Source organism: Vanellus vanellus (assembly GCF_965231255.1).
Source record: "Vanellus vanellus genome assembly, chromosome: 11".
NCBI lineage: Eukaryota > Metazoa > Chordata > Aves > Charadriiformes > Charadriidae > Vanellus > Vanellus vanellus.
Window position 1 is genome coordinate 7966980 of NC_138916.1, and position 12528 is coordinate 7979507.

General features: G+C 38.6%; 1 protein-coding gene across 1 annotated transcript in view; it reads right to left on the bottom strand.

Moving 5' to 3' along the window:
* Positions 1 to 12528, bottom strand: part of TJP1 (tight junction protein 1) — a 77122-nt gene that overhangs the window by 23247 nt on the left and 41347 nt on the right. Inside the window, exons 7-12 of the mRNA XM_082488506.1 lie at positions 11790 to 11958; positions 11283 to 11427; positions 4897 to 5033; positions 2005 to 2110; positions 1013 to 1163; positions 421 to 529 (exon numbers count right to left, since the gene is read on the bottom strand). Coding sequence (XP_082344632.1) covers positions 421 to 529; positions 1013 to 1163; positions 2005 to 2110; positions 4897 to 5033; positions 11283 to 11427; positions 11790 to 11958 — 817 coding nt within the window. The remainder of the gene's footprint in view (positions 1 to 420; positions 530 to 1012; positions 1164 to 2004; positions 2111 to 4896; positions 5034 to 11282; positions 11428 to 11789; positions 11959 to 12528) is intronic.

Here is a 12528-nt window from a genome sequence, read left to right on the forward strand (position 1 = left end):
CTGTCCTGTAGCCCCTTTAGGTACTGGAAGGAGCTATAAGGTTTCCCTGGAGCCTTCTCTTCTCCAGGCTGAACAACCCCAACTCTCTCAGCCTAATAACTCATTTTCAGTGGCATAACTACAACAGACTATCCTGCCGCCCCCAAAGTTTAATGCCAATACTTTTGTCAGATGCTAGGGCTTATGTTTTGGTGTTTTCTTAGTTTGGGTTTTTTTGGGGGTTTTGTTTGTTTGGAGGGGTGTACTGTTACAATAACAATCCCTAGTCCATTTGTAGTAGTAACCTATCCCAAAGCCAAAAGAACTTGACAGTCTTCATAAGGAGCCAATTTCCTGCAAGCCAGAAGTTAGTGATTATTCACTATACTTCGTGTTGTTCCAAGCAGTCTACTACATTGCTCACAATATAAAAATATTTACCATCTTTTTTCTTCTGTGCCAAAATGGTTACTTCTTCACCTTTAGGAAGATCAAGCAAAAAAAGGACAGCTTCTTCTCTGATGATATTCGTGAAGTCTACGTTATTTACCTGGTATCAACAAAGTAATCAGTTTGATTCAGCATACAGAGTTATAACAGACATTTAACTACACAATGGGAAATCTAAATCAATTTATTGCCAAGTTGTACCTCTAAATAGTCCCACTTCATTTCTTGATAAAAGCACAGCTTCCAGAATAACAGGTAGCTGTTCATTTTAGTCTTTAGATCAATATTATGGGGCATCTATAAACATCTGTAACATACAGAGCCCTCTGACAATTCAGTGACCCACCAGTTAAAAAAAAAAACAATTTTATCAACTGAATCAGTCTAAGAAATTGGATTAAAAACTTACTAACCTTCCCAGCAACAGTACAGTAACAGGAGATTTTGGTGCTAATAAGTCATCTAATAAGTACATATAGAAAAAAAACCTGCAGGAACTACAAAGGCAATATATTCAACGCTACAGAAAGAAAACATGCTTTGGTACAAGAAAACATTTGTACTGTTATTGTTTTTGACATACCCTGAGAATCTGGTCCCCTTCCTCTAATCCTTCTTTCGCTGCGGGGCTGTCTTCCAGAACACCAGCTACAAATATGCCAACATCATTGCCACCCGCTAGTCGCAAACCCACGCTATCTCCTTTTCTGAATTTTACCAGTTTCATGCTTGGCCTAGAGATTTAAAACATATTCCACTTAGAGGCATAAAAGTATAAAACAGCCTGGTAAATTTGAGACCGAACACATGCAAAGAACTAACTTGCCTATCACTTCAATTAGAGAATATTATGCTATACATACGATTAGACGCTTATCAACCGCAGCATTACACCACACATTAGCAGCACTCCAAAAAACCCACCTGTATTTACTTGTTTAGTGGGGTTTGTTTGTCTTACGCTCATACAGTGATTTAAATGAGGCACTTTGACACTCCCTTCCAAAAATGTTCCTCCTTTTAAAGACCTGTGCTAGCATATAGATCTGTTTTGGGTGTAAAGAGACTCAGATGAATTTGAGAAAAAAAACCAACCTAGAATCTATTCTCATGCACACTAATGTCTGTAATGGAGATGCCAGATGAAGTCAGCCCATTTCCATGTCATGACTTTGCACATTTCTGCAGTGACCTTCATTCATTGCTCTCCAATTATTATAAAAGGAAAATAATGTGTTACAGTATCTCTCCTCTCTCTGGTGATGGAAAGGGACAGGAGGTGTGAGGGTGCCCAGGGAGAGAGAAACACCACAAATTCTTTTCACCCATTGATCACTGTAACTGCTCATTTCTGTAGAAAATTAATAGATTTAAAAATGCTATATTACACAATGTAAGTGCCAACAATGCTCAGGAGTAAACCTAGTCTTCATTCTAATATTTCTGAACAGAAGTGTCAGGACAGCATACTGGACTTTACATCAGACGATTTATACAGGTTATTCATCATCTTGCATAAAAGCTCTGTTTGCTCAAGGACCAGGCAGATTTGAATAGAGTTTAGAGTTACGTTACCGAAGCATTCCATCTTCATGGGTTGAATTGGGTAAAGGACCATCAGATGGACTGACTGGTAAATCCACGTCTGGCTGACCTCCTTGTGCATACACTGGCTTTGGTTCTATTAAAATATCAAAGGATTTCAAATGTCCATTTGGTCACTTAATTAAGCTTTATTTTCCCACCTTTAAGAGCTTAATGACTGCTTCAGTACCCTTCTTCTACCCCACTTAAAGGTGAAATATTAGAAATTTACAACAACAGAAGACACTCTCACCATACCACTCAAAGCAGCATTACTGGCCTAATTATTACTTCAGTAAAAATCCCAAAACTTCCTTTGTACTTCATTAAGTGCTCTGAACACTGTCGAACTACAAGAACTAGAAGGCTTCATGCTCAGAAGACCACTTTCAACCCTGCTGTTTCTCACCTTGATTTATCTGACATAACTTGTTCATTTTCCACTAGCTCTCTTCCTTCACGGAATCACGGAGTTTTCAGAGTTGGAAGGGACCTCTAGAGATCATCCAGCCCAACTCCCCTGCTAAAGCAGGATTGCCCAGAGCACATCACTCAGGACTGCATCCAGGCGGGTCTTGAAAATCTCCAGAGAAGGGGACTCCACAACCTCCCTGGGCAGCCTGTGCCAGTGCTCTGTCACCCTCACCGTAAAGAAGTTTTTCTGTGTATTTGAACGGAACTTCCTGTGTTCTAACTTGTGCCCATTGCCCCTCGTCCTGTCACTGGGAACCATTGAAAAGAGCCTGGCTCCATCCTCCTTCAACCCACCCTTTAGATACTTGTATGCCATAATAAGGTCTCCCCTCAGCCTTCTCTTCTCCAGGCTAAAGAGTCCCAGCTCTCTCAGCCTTTCCTCCTAAGAATTCAATTTTTGAAATTAAAATACCACACACTTGAACGACTGCTGCATGCCTTGAGGTCGGCAGATTTCAATGCCTACTTTGGTCCAGCTAGTGGTTCTTAAAGATAAACACTTATTATAGCTCTGCTGCATAGATTCTCTGGAGTTACCGGGAGGAAACCGCCACCACAGCCTTCCCTCAGTAACAAGCACTAATAGAAGCTCTTCTCTGTTACATGGCTGGTCATGTTAGAAGAATTTGTATTTATGACTTATCTCTGCACACTTGAAAAAAGTTGATTTCAAACTAGGCTGGCTTCGAGATAGTCCCTGATCTTCCCAAGAACTGTGCTGCCTTCCTTTCAAAGCACTGAACAGACTAGTCTGAATGGGAATTTCAGACAACAATTTGGTAACAATACCTTTTCTAATGTAGTTTTTATCCTTACCATACAGTAACATAGCATTTTCCTGTAAGCCTTTAATGACCCTTTCCCAGCCTAAGCTTCTGATCAAATACTCTCCTTCCACCCTCCTTTGACACAATCAACCATGACAGTCGTCTAGCTCTTAGTCTAAGCAGCAAACTGTCACAGATGCTGCCAACTGTTTTCCTAAGCACATTTTCAATAAAGTCTCTGAAAGATCCTCATTTTGCTAGAGCTTTCTGTGAGGCTGCTAAAGGCCTATGCCCTGTATCGCACCTTTTTTTCCTCAGACAATATATTACGGCAAGCTAATTGTCTGTATGTACTGGCCTACAGCTCATCCCACCCAAGCTAAGTATTTCTATGTGTCTCTTCCTCCAAGAACAGAACGTTTCTTCCTCCCCACTAACCAACAAAATCCCCACAGTACTTATTACTTGCTTGCCAAATGAATTATTAGTACATTACATTGGATTAAGAATCATTTCAAGGATCTCCTATCCTGGCTGGCTTTGTGTTATGCCAGCCATTAATCTTCAATATCTTATAAAAATACAAAATTCATCTTTCTAATCTCACTACCACTTCTTTTTTGTATCTTGGCAAATATAAACTTACTTCATTTGCATCTTTTATAACACCACTGCAAAAGGTCACCTCCTGTGACAATCTTTTTAATAATGGCTGTCGCATCAGAAAACCTACTGTTCTCATTTTCAAGATCTTTCAGACTCTATCAACATCATAACTGTTCCAATTCGTCACTGAGCTACTGAATGCTACATGCAAAAGTGTCACTGCTCATTCCTTAAGTCTTCAAATATTTTCAAGCTTGAATGTGCTTTTTCTCATCCCACCCAGCCTTTCAAGAATAGCTGCCTCTTAACCATCTGCACAGCTCCTCTTTCTCCACTTTGAATTTCACTAAAGTGCCTCATTCTGTAAACAAAAATCTTGTTAGTCAGCCTGCCCAGAACAGTGTCCCATCACCGTATCATCTTATGTTTTTTCTCTTTTACACCAGCTGGCTTTTATCTACTGCCATTTAACTTACCCTTCCCTTTTGGGGGGGGGAAAAAAAAAAAAAAAAAAAGATATTCTGTTCTGATTTTATTAGTTGTACTGCACTTGCTAAAAAGCCTTCTTGGTCCATAACTGTAGTTAGTAAGTGCTGCAGTAACAAAGCATTTCAGAGTGTTCCGAGTTGTGTCTTGGGAACAGTAGTTCTAAACGGGCTTAACTACATCCTTGCTTAAATATGGTCTGCTACAGTAAGCCATAAAAACCAGCCTACTGCTTGACTCTCAGAAAAGAAATGATGGATTTTAAAACTTGCTTGAGAAATGAGGGCAAAACTCTTTACGATCACCTATAAATACACCTCTAAACACTGAAGTTTTACCCCTGTATAATGGGCAGACCCCCCAGCCTAGGTTTTCAGATATAAATGGAGTTATGGTTACAGAGACTGTTGGTATTCAGAAATAAATATAATTAAGACTGGGTCTGTTTTAAGACTTTAAAAGTCATTCCACAAATACGCAATGGCATTAAGTCTTTCCTGATCATCCATTCTCAACAACATGCATAATTAATATATTTTAATGTTTTTACCTGGGAGTGGTGGAGTTTGTTTTTCAGTTCGTTCGACTGCTACCTCTTCCATAGTTTTAGAAATATCATCTGCATTCTTTACAGGTGTAGAGACAGCTCCTGGTTTAGTTATCCTCTCATCTTCTCTGCTTCGAAGACTATATTAGAAAAAAAGATTCCACTCTGCATATAGAATTGTTTCTATTACCTTGGTCTAAGACTAAAGAGTAAATCCTTTCATTCACAAAGTTCAGGTTTGGCGGGTAAGGAATTACCAATTACTATGTAACACGGTTCAATTCTTAGACTATTGCATTATTAGTAATTTTTACCACTTATAAATCCGAGCATTTTGTCCCTAACTTCAAGTTAATAAAAGACTTCTCTAGATATAGCTATTTAGAAAGAAGGACATGGTTAGACAGACTGCTCTCTGCTTCGAGCACCAAAGCCATACACACGCAATACTGAAAGCTACAGAAGAAATTGAGAAACAAAGGGAAGAATGGGCGAAGAGCATTTATGATAGTCTTTCTCACCCCTCCCTGTAGAAATCATGGATTTTTAGACTTAATTATTAGGCTTTGCTGTGATCAAGCTAATTTATCTGTTCCTTTGTGTGGCAGCTGCCCTGGAACACAAGTGCTGCTGGTGTGGCTCTTGGTAGGGCTTTGCAGAGATAAAAGGTAGAACGTAAACGTGCCCTCGATTTCTGTCTTCAGAGAGGATGAGGCCTTCAAGTCCACGGCTATTACGAGACAGAAGTGCTTCTCATACACTCAGTCATCTGCATATTTCAGTAAAAAGACAACCCACTGTTTCTTATGCATTTCCTATACATGCTTACAGTGTAAAACAAAGGCATATATGACAAGTTAAAAAAGAAAAAAAATCTTGTTCTTTAAATAAGAGCAACTGAAGTTCAAACGAGGAGAATTTGTATTGCTTTAGCCGAAAAGATCAGGTATTTTTACAGTTATATAAAGGTACAGCTACCAGCTGTACCACAGCAGAACTGAACAGAACATATGCGGTATGTTGAAGTGTTAACTGTTGCACTGCTATCTGTTGAATAGTAAGTGATTTCATAGGGTTGGAGCAGATGAACATTAATAAAACAAAAGTAGATCAATATATCAAAGGGAGAGTTTTAATTCCAGAGCATGTACATTCTAAAAATACCTATCCTGAAAACAGCTATTCGATTCCTGAGAGCTGGCAAATAAACAACAATATAAGAAGTACTCGAGAGAAGACAGACAAATGAATCACAGCTTTTTACACAGTATCAGACTTAATTGCCAAGGAGGTGAATAGATGTACTTCCTCAGAGATAAAAACAGCTTGGTCAGCAGGTGGAAGTCCATCTCCTCTCATAAAGGAGAAGTCTGTATTGGGGGGAAAGAGTTTTTCACTACCAACAGCTAGATGGTGCTGCTAGGCAATAATGAGTATCACGTTTACCATGAAGCACAAACATATCCGAAAAAATCCATTATACAGAGTAAAGACTGTTTAGTTTAATCAAAACTGATACTTCAAGAGCTGGAAGTACGACTTAAGAAAACAAATGCCAGCAAATCTACTCGTCCAAGGCGCGTGAGAAAGAGTAAAAGAAATAGCAAACATCTAAATACAAGCAGAATGTGCTTTCCTGAAGCAATGTGAAGTTTGAAACATCAGAAACAAAGCTTAGCTATTCAGCCAAGACATAGTAAGACTTTTCAGTACTTTCTTCTGCCAGTTTTAAAACTGTGTGCCTAAAGGCAACTAAAAAAAAAAAAAAAAAAAAAAAGCACAATACAGGAAAATACTGCAATCATCACAGCAGTCTGGGAAGACACTGGCACCCTTGCATTCTAAACAACCATCTTGTTATAAGTCACTGGTAAAAACAAGTACAGTGGCCTAATTTTTAAAATCCTTATTTATACCTTTTTTTAGTCAGGTAAACCCCTTTTGGGGGGCTTCCAGAGTTGATTAAAACAATGCTAAAACCATTAGGTCTAGCAAAATGAAAAGTAAGCATATAGCTTTCTACTTTGTTCCCAAACTTCACTGATAAAAATTCTCTCATTCCTCTTTCTGATTTCTAGCATACTCTCCTTTGTGCATAAAATTAAGTACATAAGCTAAAAGCTTATGTATATTACTTCCAGCACTAGATTAAAATATGAATGGGTTCCTCGTTCCCTTGAAAATAGTTCCTGGCTCGTTAAAAGCAGACACATACATTTAGCTGTTTAAATGTATACTAGATGTATTATAAACAAAAAAAGTCCTGTAGTACCGTAAGCTACAACTAATTCCCCTGTCTGTCCAAAGATTTTTGAGTAATGAGCACTAGTTAATGAGATATTACCGTAAATGTCCCCATGAGCCCTTTCTACCTGTTTCCAAGCACCTCTTAAGGCTTAACAGAAGCATTATTCCAAAATAGCCGTCTCTCTGGTTTGCTTTAAAAATAAGGCCAGAAATACCACAGTTACTACACAAGGACAAAGTTCATTTTACATTTCCTTCCCACATAGTCTAAAACCACTGCAATTTTATGCTGCTTTTATACCTGCATTTATCCAAAAAGAGCATAAATATGGAAGAAACAGCTCTCAAGTAACTAAAATACAGACACTGAGAGCACAGCACAAAATAGAGCCAGGTAAACACCTGAAACAATATGTTTCTAGACTGGGCTACTGGTATGCACGTAGGCAAATACACCCTGCCAACTAAAATGCCTGGAAAAGGTTAGCTCTACTCTACATTAAGACAAAAAAGTTTAAATTGGAAAAGGCTGACAGAAACACAATCGTGACAGAACAAAAAGGAAAAATCAGAACAGCAGGAGAGTAAAATTTTTCTTGATTTTGCTTAAATCGTTCAGTAAGCACCGAGTATTTTGCATTGCAAGATGATACAGGAAACAACTCAATGCCGTCACTGGTTGTACACGATGGAAACGTCTTAAGTGACACAGCTGCACCTCCCAAGAGACAAAAGTGTTGTCACTGTGTGCACTGAGACACTATTGTTTAACATCTGGGCTGTGTCAGGGCCCCCTGCTCCTCACTTCCTCCCTCTCCCCCCCACCTTTTTTTTAAAGTCTGCCTAACCGAAGCATTTTAAAATAACCTTCAGTCACAAAATGCAGTCAGCTACACACTAGTGCCATCACCTGTGGCTATGACTTCAGAACAAAACAAGATTGTCTGCAACACACCGTTGGAATGTTTGCACAGAAAGTTTTGAATCACGTGAACATGCAGGCTCTTTCCCAATGTGTTTTTCACACATCTCAACCATTTAGCATGAGAAGACAGCACGAGCCAAGAGGCATCTTCCTAAGTACACTCACAACAGGGTTGATTTCTGTCCTATATTCCAGTTTTTCAGCTTGCTTTGAAAACCAGCAGAACAAATCTCTCATGCTATACGTAAATTGACAACTGTATTACAGAAGTCAACCTCATCCTTCCAGAAATAACGATGACCTCCAGAGGGATTTCTTCAAGCCACCACATCTGTCTCGCTGAGGCTGAAGTGTTCAATATCTCCGAAAACCCTGCTGCTGCTCCAGTGCCCAGGTGAGGCAGGCAGCACGGCAGCAAGGCTCCCAAGCTGGAGTTGTGTCAGTTGGTGCGTGGCAGCCTCCAATGCCATCTGGCAGGTCCATCAGCAACCAGCTCTAAGTGCCACAGGTCTGGATGGGTCACACCAAAAGCTTAGCTAGCTCAACAACTTGTTACTGCCACCAGTAAGACCAGATAGGGAAGAAAGATTATGTATGATACTTGTCCCCCAAATACTTTCCAACTTAGGGTGCAGAGACCTCTTTTGCTCATTCTCACTTTTTAAGCACAACTCTTAACAGATTATACAAATTTACCCGATGTTAGCTGACATTCTATATTTAAGATACATTTTTCCTCTGCCTAAACGGTTGTTGTTCTGCATATCTTTAAAATTATATGCATCTTTTAAAACTATACTTAACCTTTAAAACACGATCTGCTCAGAGAGCTCCTCTTGGAAGCCACGGCATATTTGTATCTTATATTTCACTTACTACCTAATTCAGTATCAGATGGCTATAAATTTTCCTAGTCTCCAGAGCTATGAGTATTTATCTCTATCTGGAGATTTGCAAGATTCATTCTCTGGATTCTTTTCAAGACTGACTATGGATAATTTGCAATCCTCCACAAGCGAAAAAAACATAGAAGCCTAATTAGTCCTTTTTACTAGTAAATTAAAAGAACATGTTATAGAATCTGAGTTTTAGAAAGACTGTTCAAGAGACATCTGTGAACTTCCTCTGGACTAAAGGAAACTACAAGTGCTATTTAATGCTTTGGCAGAATGTTCAAATAGCAAAACAGGAATTCTATACCCAGGAAAACCGCAGGCACCCTGCTGCAGGTACCAGTATGGAATACTGAAAGGTGGACAACCCTGAAGACCTGGCCAGACCTCAAAGCACTACTGAAGCACAGACACCTGCAAGTGTCAGCCTGTAGTTCAACTTGTATGAAAGGAGTAAGAGGGTTCCCTTGGAATTTCTCTCCTAAAAAACATACAAACACTTAGCAGAAGAGGGTCTAAATAAAGACTCATTAAGCTTCAATACATTTTTAATGTCCTCTTTAAGATCAGTTTGAGGACTTTTTCCACCTTTTCTTCCTCAGCTTGTTGTTCTCAAGCTTTTTTTTCCTCCAGATTTTTCACCAAATTTTAAGTAATGAAGCAGTTGCAACTAATTTGATCTTACACAATTGATTGGAGCTTGATTTTAACTTGCACAAATAACCACTCCAAAGAGAAGTTGCTTTTAACATGTTTCTTTCTGTGGCTCAGGGCCAGATGTTCTGATCTTGAAAGGGACATGTCCAACAGGAAGTCAATCCATGCCAAGGTAGCTCTTGCTCATAAAGTTGATATAGCGGATGCATTCAAAGTTGAGATAACTTCAAAGTTCCTTCTCAGGAAGGATTTAATTCTTCTGACAGTGTAGTCCGCAGGGAGGAAGTGACCATCTACCTAAACCACTGTAATAGGACAGGAAAGCACTAACACTGGGGTGAGTCAGGCATAGTTTCAGTTTTGATGGATTTTTTTTTTCCTCCCTTCACAAGCCCTTTTCACACTGCATTAGAAGTGCATGTCAAGAACTAAAGGTTTTAAATCTGACAGAGACCTCAACCTTCACAATCAAATCCCTGCATCAGGGACTGTGCTTTTAAGTTTCTCTCACTAATGCGGGGTTCCCACTTGAAGACAAACTCTCATGCCTTGTGGTCCCCCCAAACAACGTATGTGGAAGAGAAGCAAAAATGTCTGTATTCCATAACCCCAGCCAGGCTTACATGCAGGTAAGGTCTGTCTTGCAGTTTTATTAACCCTTAAAAGACTCTTAAAAACCTCGAAGGTATGTGTGTTACTTTTCCCTTAGGCAAACAAAATGTTATTAATAACCAATCAGCCATATCTTAGTTTTATGGCACAGCCAGCTGCTATTTGTTTTTCAGAATTTTTGACAGCATCTAAAAATCTTCAAACAGAGGCTCGTAATTTGCAATTTGCAACAGATCAATCCTAAGTTTTGCTCCATAATCTATGAGTGCTTGGAACGTAAACTTTTCTCTTACAACTGTTTAGTAGAATCTAAAATCCAACACTGAAATTCTATTTCAATAAATTAACATGTCCGTTTCCAACAAACTGTGGAAAAGCAAAACAGGACACATTTATGTTATTCAAGACTAAAGTTTCACACGGCAGAAGAAAAAATTCCAAACCATACAACAGATTACTTCTCTCTGAATTCATATAAAATTAGACTTAAAATTAGACTTCAGAATTATCATGAATGTCCCACTGCCAAGTTCAAATATTAAAAACTACAGTCCAAAAGCCAAATCTGCTGTGCAATACACGTTATTTTGTAGGAATTAAATGTATTCAAAAACGTAAGATAACTAAGAAGGCTCGTGAGGAAAATAAAAAGCCTATCGCTAAATAATGCAAGATTTCAACAAGTTTACCCAGGCTGGACATTCGATAGAATTGTGCTACTAGTCATCTCAAATATCCTTGCAGCTAACTGCTTTCTATAACCAAAATATAACTGCATATGCTTTGATAACATGTATCACTATCAAACTTACATTGTCATTCATATAACAATGCTCTAAGATTAAGTTTAAAAAAGGGATAACGCTGAAATTAAATGTTCAGTTTCTCTTGCAGTCTAAGATAATTATCAGCTGCGTCTCTCGAGAGAAAGAATGCCATATTACTACTACTACAGCTCTGCATCACATTTGTTACACTGCATAAATCCAAGCATTCCTACAACTTACATGTCACATTAAAGAGTTGATTTAAAAATAATACAATGCTACCATCACCTGCCGTTGCTGGGCTGCTGTGGAGAATGTCTGGAATGGTCTGAAGGCTCTGACCTCTGGTCAGGAGATCGTGAACGACTGCGGCGGGGCCTGTCATGTGATCGGTTGGAATGATCTGATGCCAGCGACTGAATTTCTGAAATGTCTGTTAAATAAAAGTTGTTTTTTCATGAAATGATTGTAATTAAAATGGTGGCGTGACCTGCTCAAATGGAAATAAGCTTTTGCAGAGAATTTTTATGAAGATGTTAAATCTATGTTTATTATTTCAAAACAACTAAACTTAATATTCCTGAAAGAACAATTGCAAGAACACGAACTGTATCTTTTTCTCCTCTGCTTTTGATGGTGTGGATTTCAACCACATTCAAACAAGAATTTGCCCACATGACAATCTTACTCCTAACTCTTCTCCTCCCCACCCTCTCATCCCACTTAGGTATTTCACATCTCCACAACACAGGGAATTCTTCTCTCCCTTTGGAAACCAAGTTTATTTATACTCACCGTCTCTTTCCGAAGCATTAGCAGAATGAATACTGTCAGAAAGATCAGGGACGTTCAACAGTGTAGCTCGTTCATCTCTCTGAACAACCATCTTCAACTTGCCTTTTGACCTTTCTATTAGCGTTTTTGCATCTGCTAAGGACATATTTTCCGTCACTGTGCCATTTATCTGGAACAGAGGAAGAAAAGAGCAGATATGAACTTACTTAAAAAAAAGCAGCGAATCTCCAGTAAAGGTAGTGGTTTTCTGCCTGATGATATTTAGAAATAGCTATTTATCAAATTACCACAATACAATGGAATACTATTGGGCTCATCCAAACTACAGCATAATATAGAAAATTCTTTTCATCTTTCAAAGTCTCTACCATGAATACAAAACTTTTAAAACGTCAGTTATCTTTTTTGAACCAGCATTGCTCTGCTCAGCAGAGTGAAGAATGGTATGTTTTTCTGCACCAACACATTTACAGCAGTATCTTGAAATAAAAATAATGAGTATGAATTAGAAATCCCTGGGTATATTGGTTTCTACAAAAGTCAAAATTTAACCGGAAGGCAAGCTTTAGTGTTGCTCTACAGCACAATTCCACAGCGTTATATTATATATTTAAGTATGTAGGACCAAAGTCTCATACCATCCCATATGTTTTCTATTATGCATTTACAGTAAGCACTATTTGTTTGAATAAGGCCTGGGGAATAATACCAAAAACCAAAAAGGCTTTATAATTTTCCT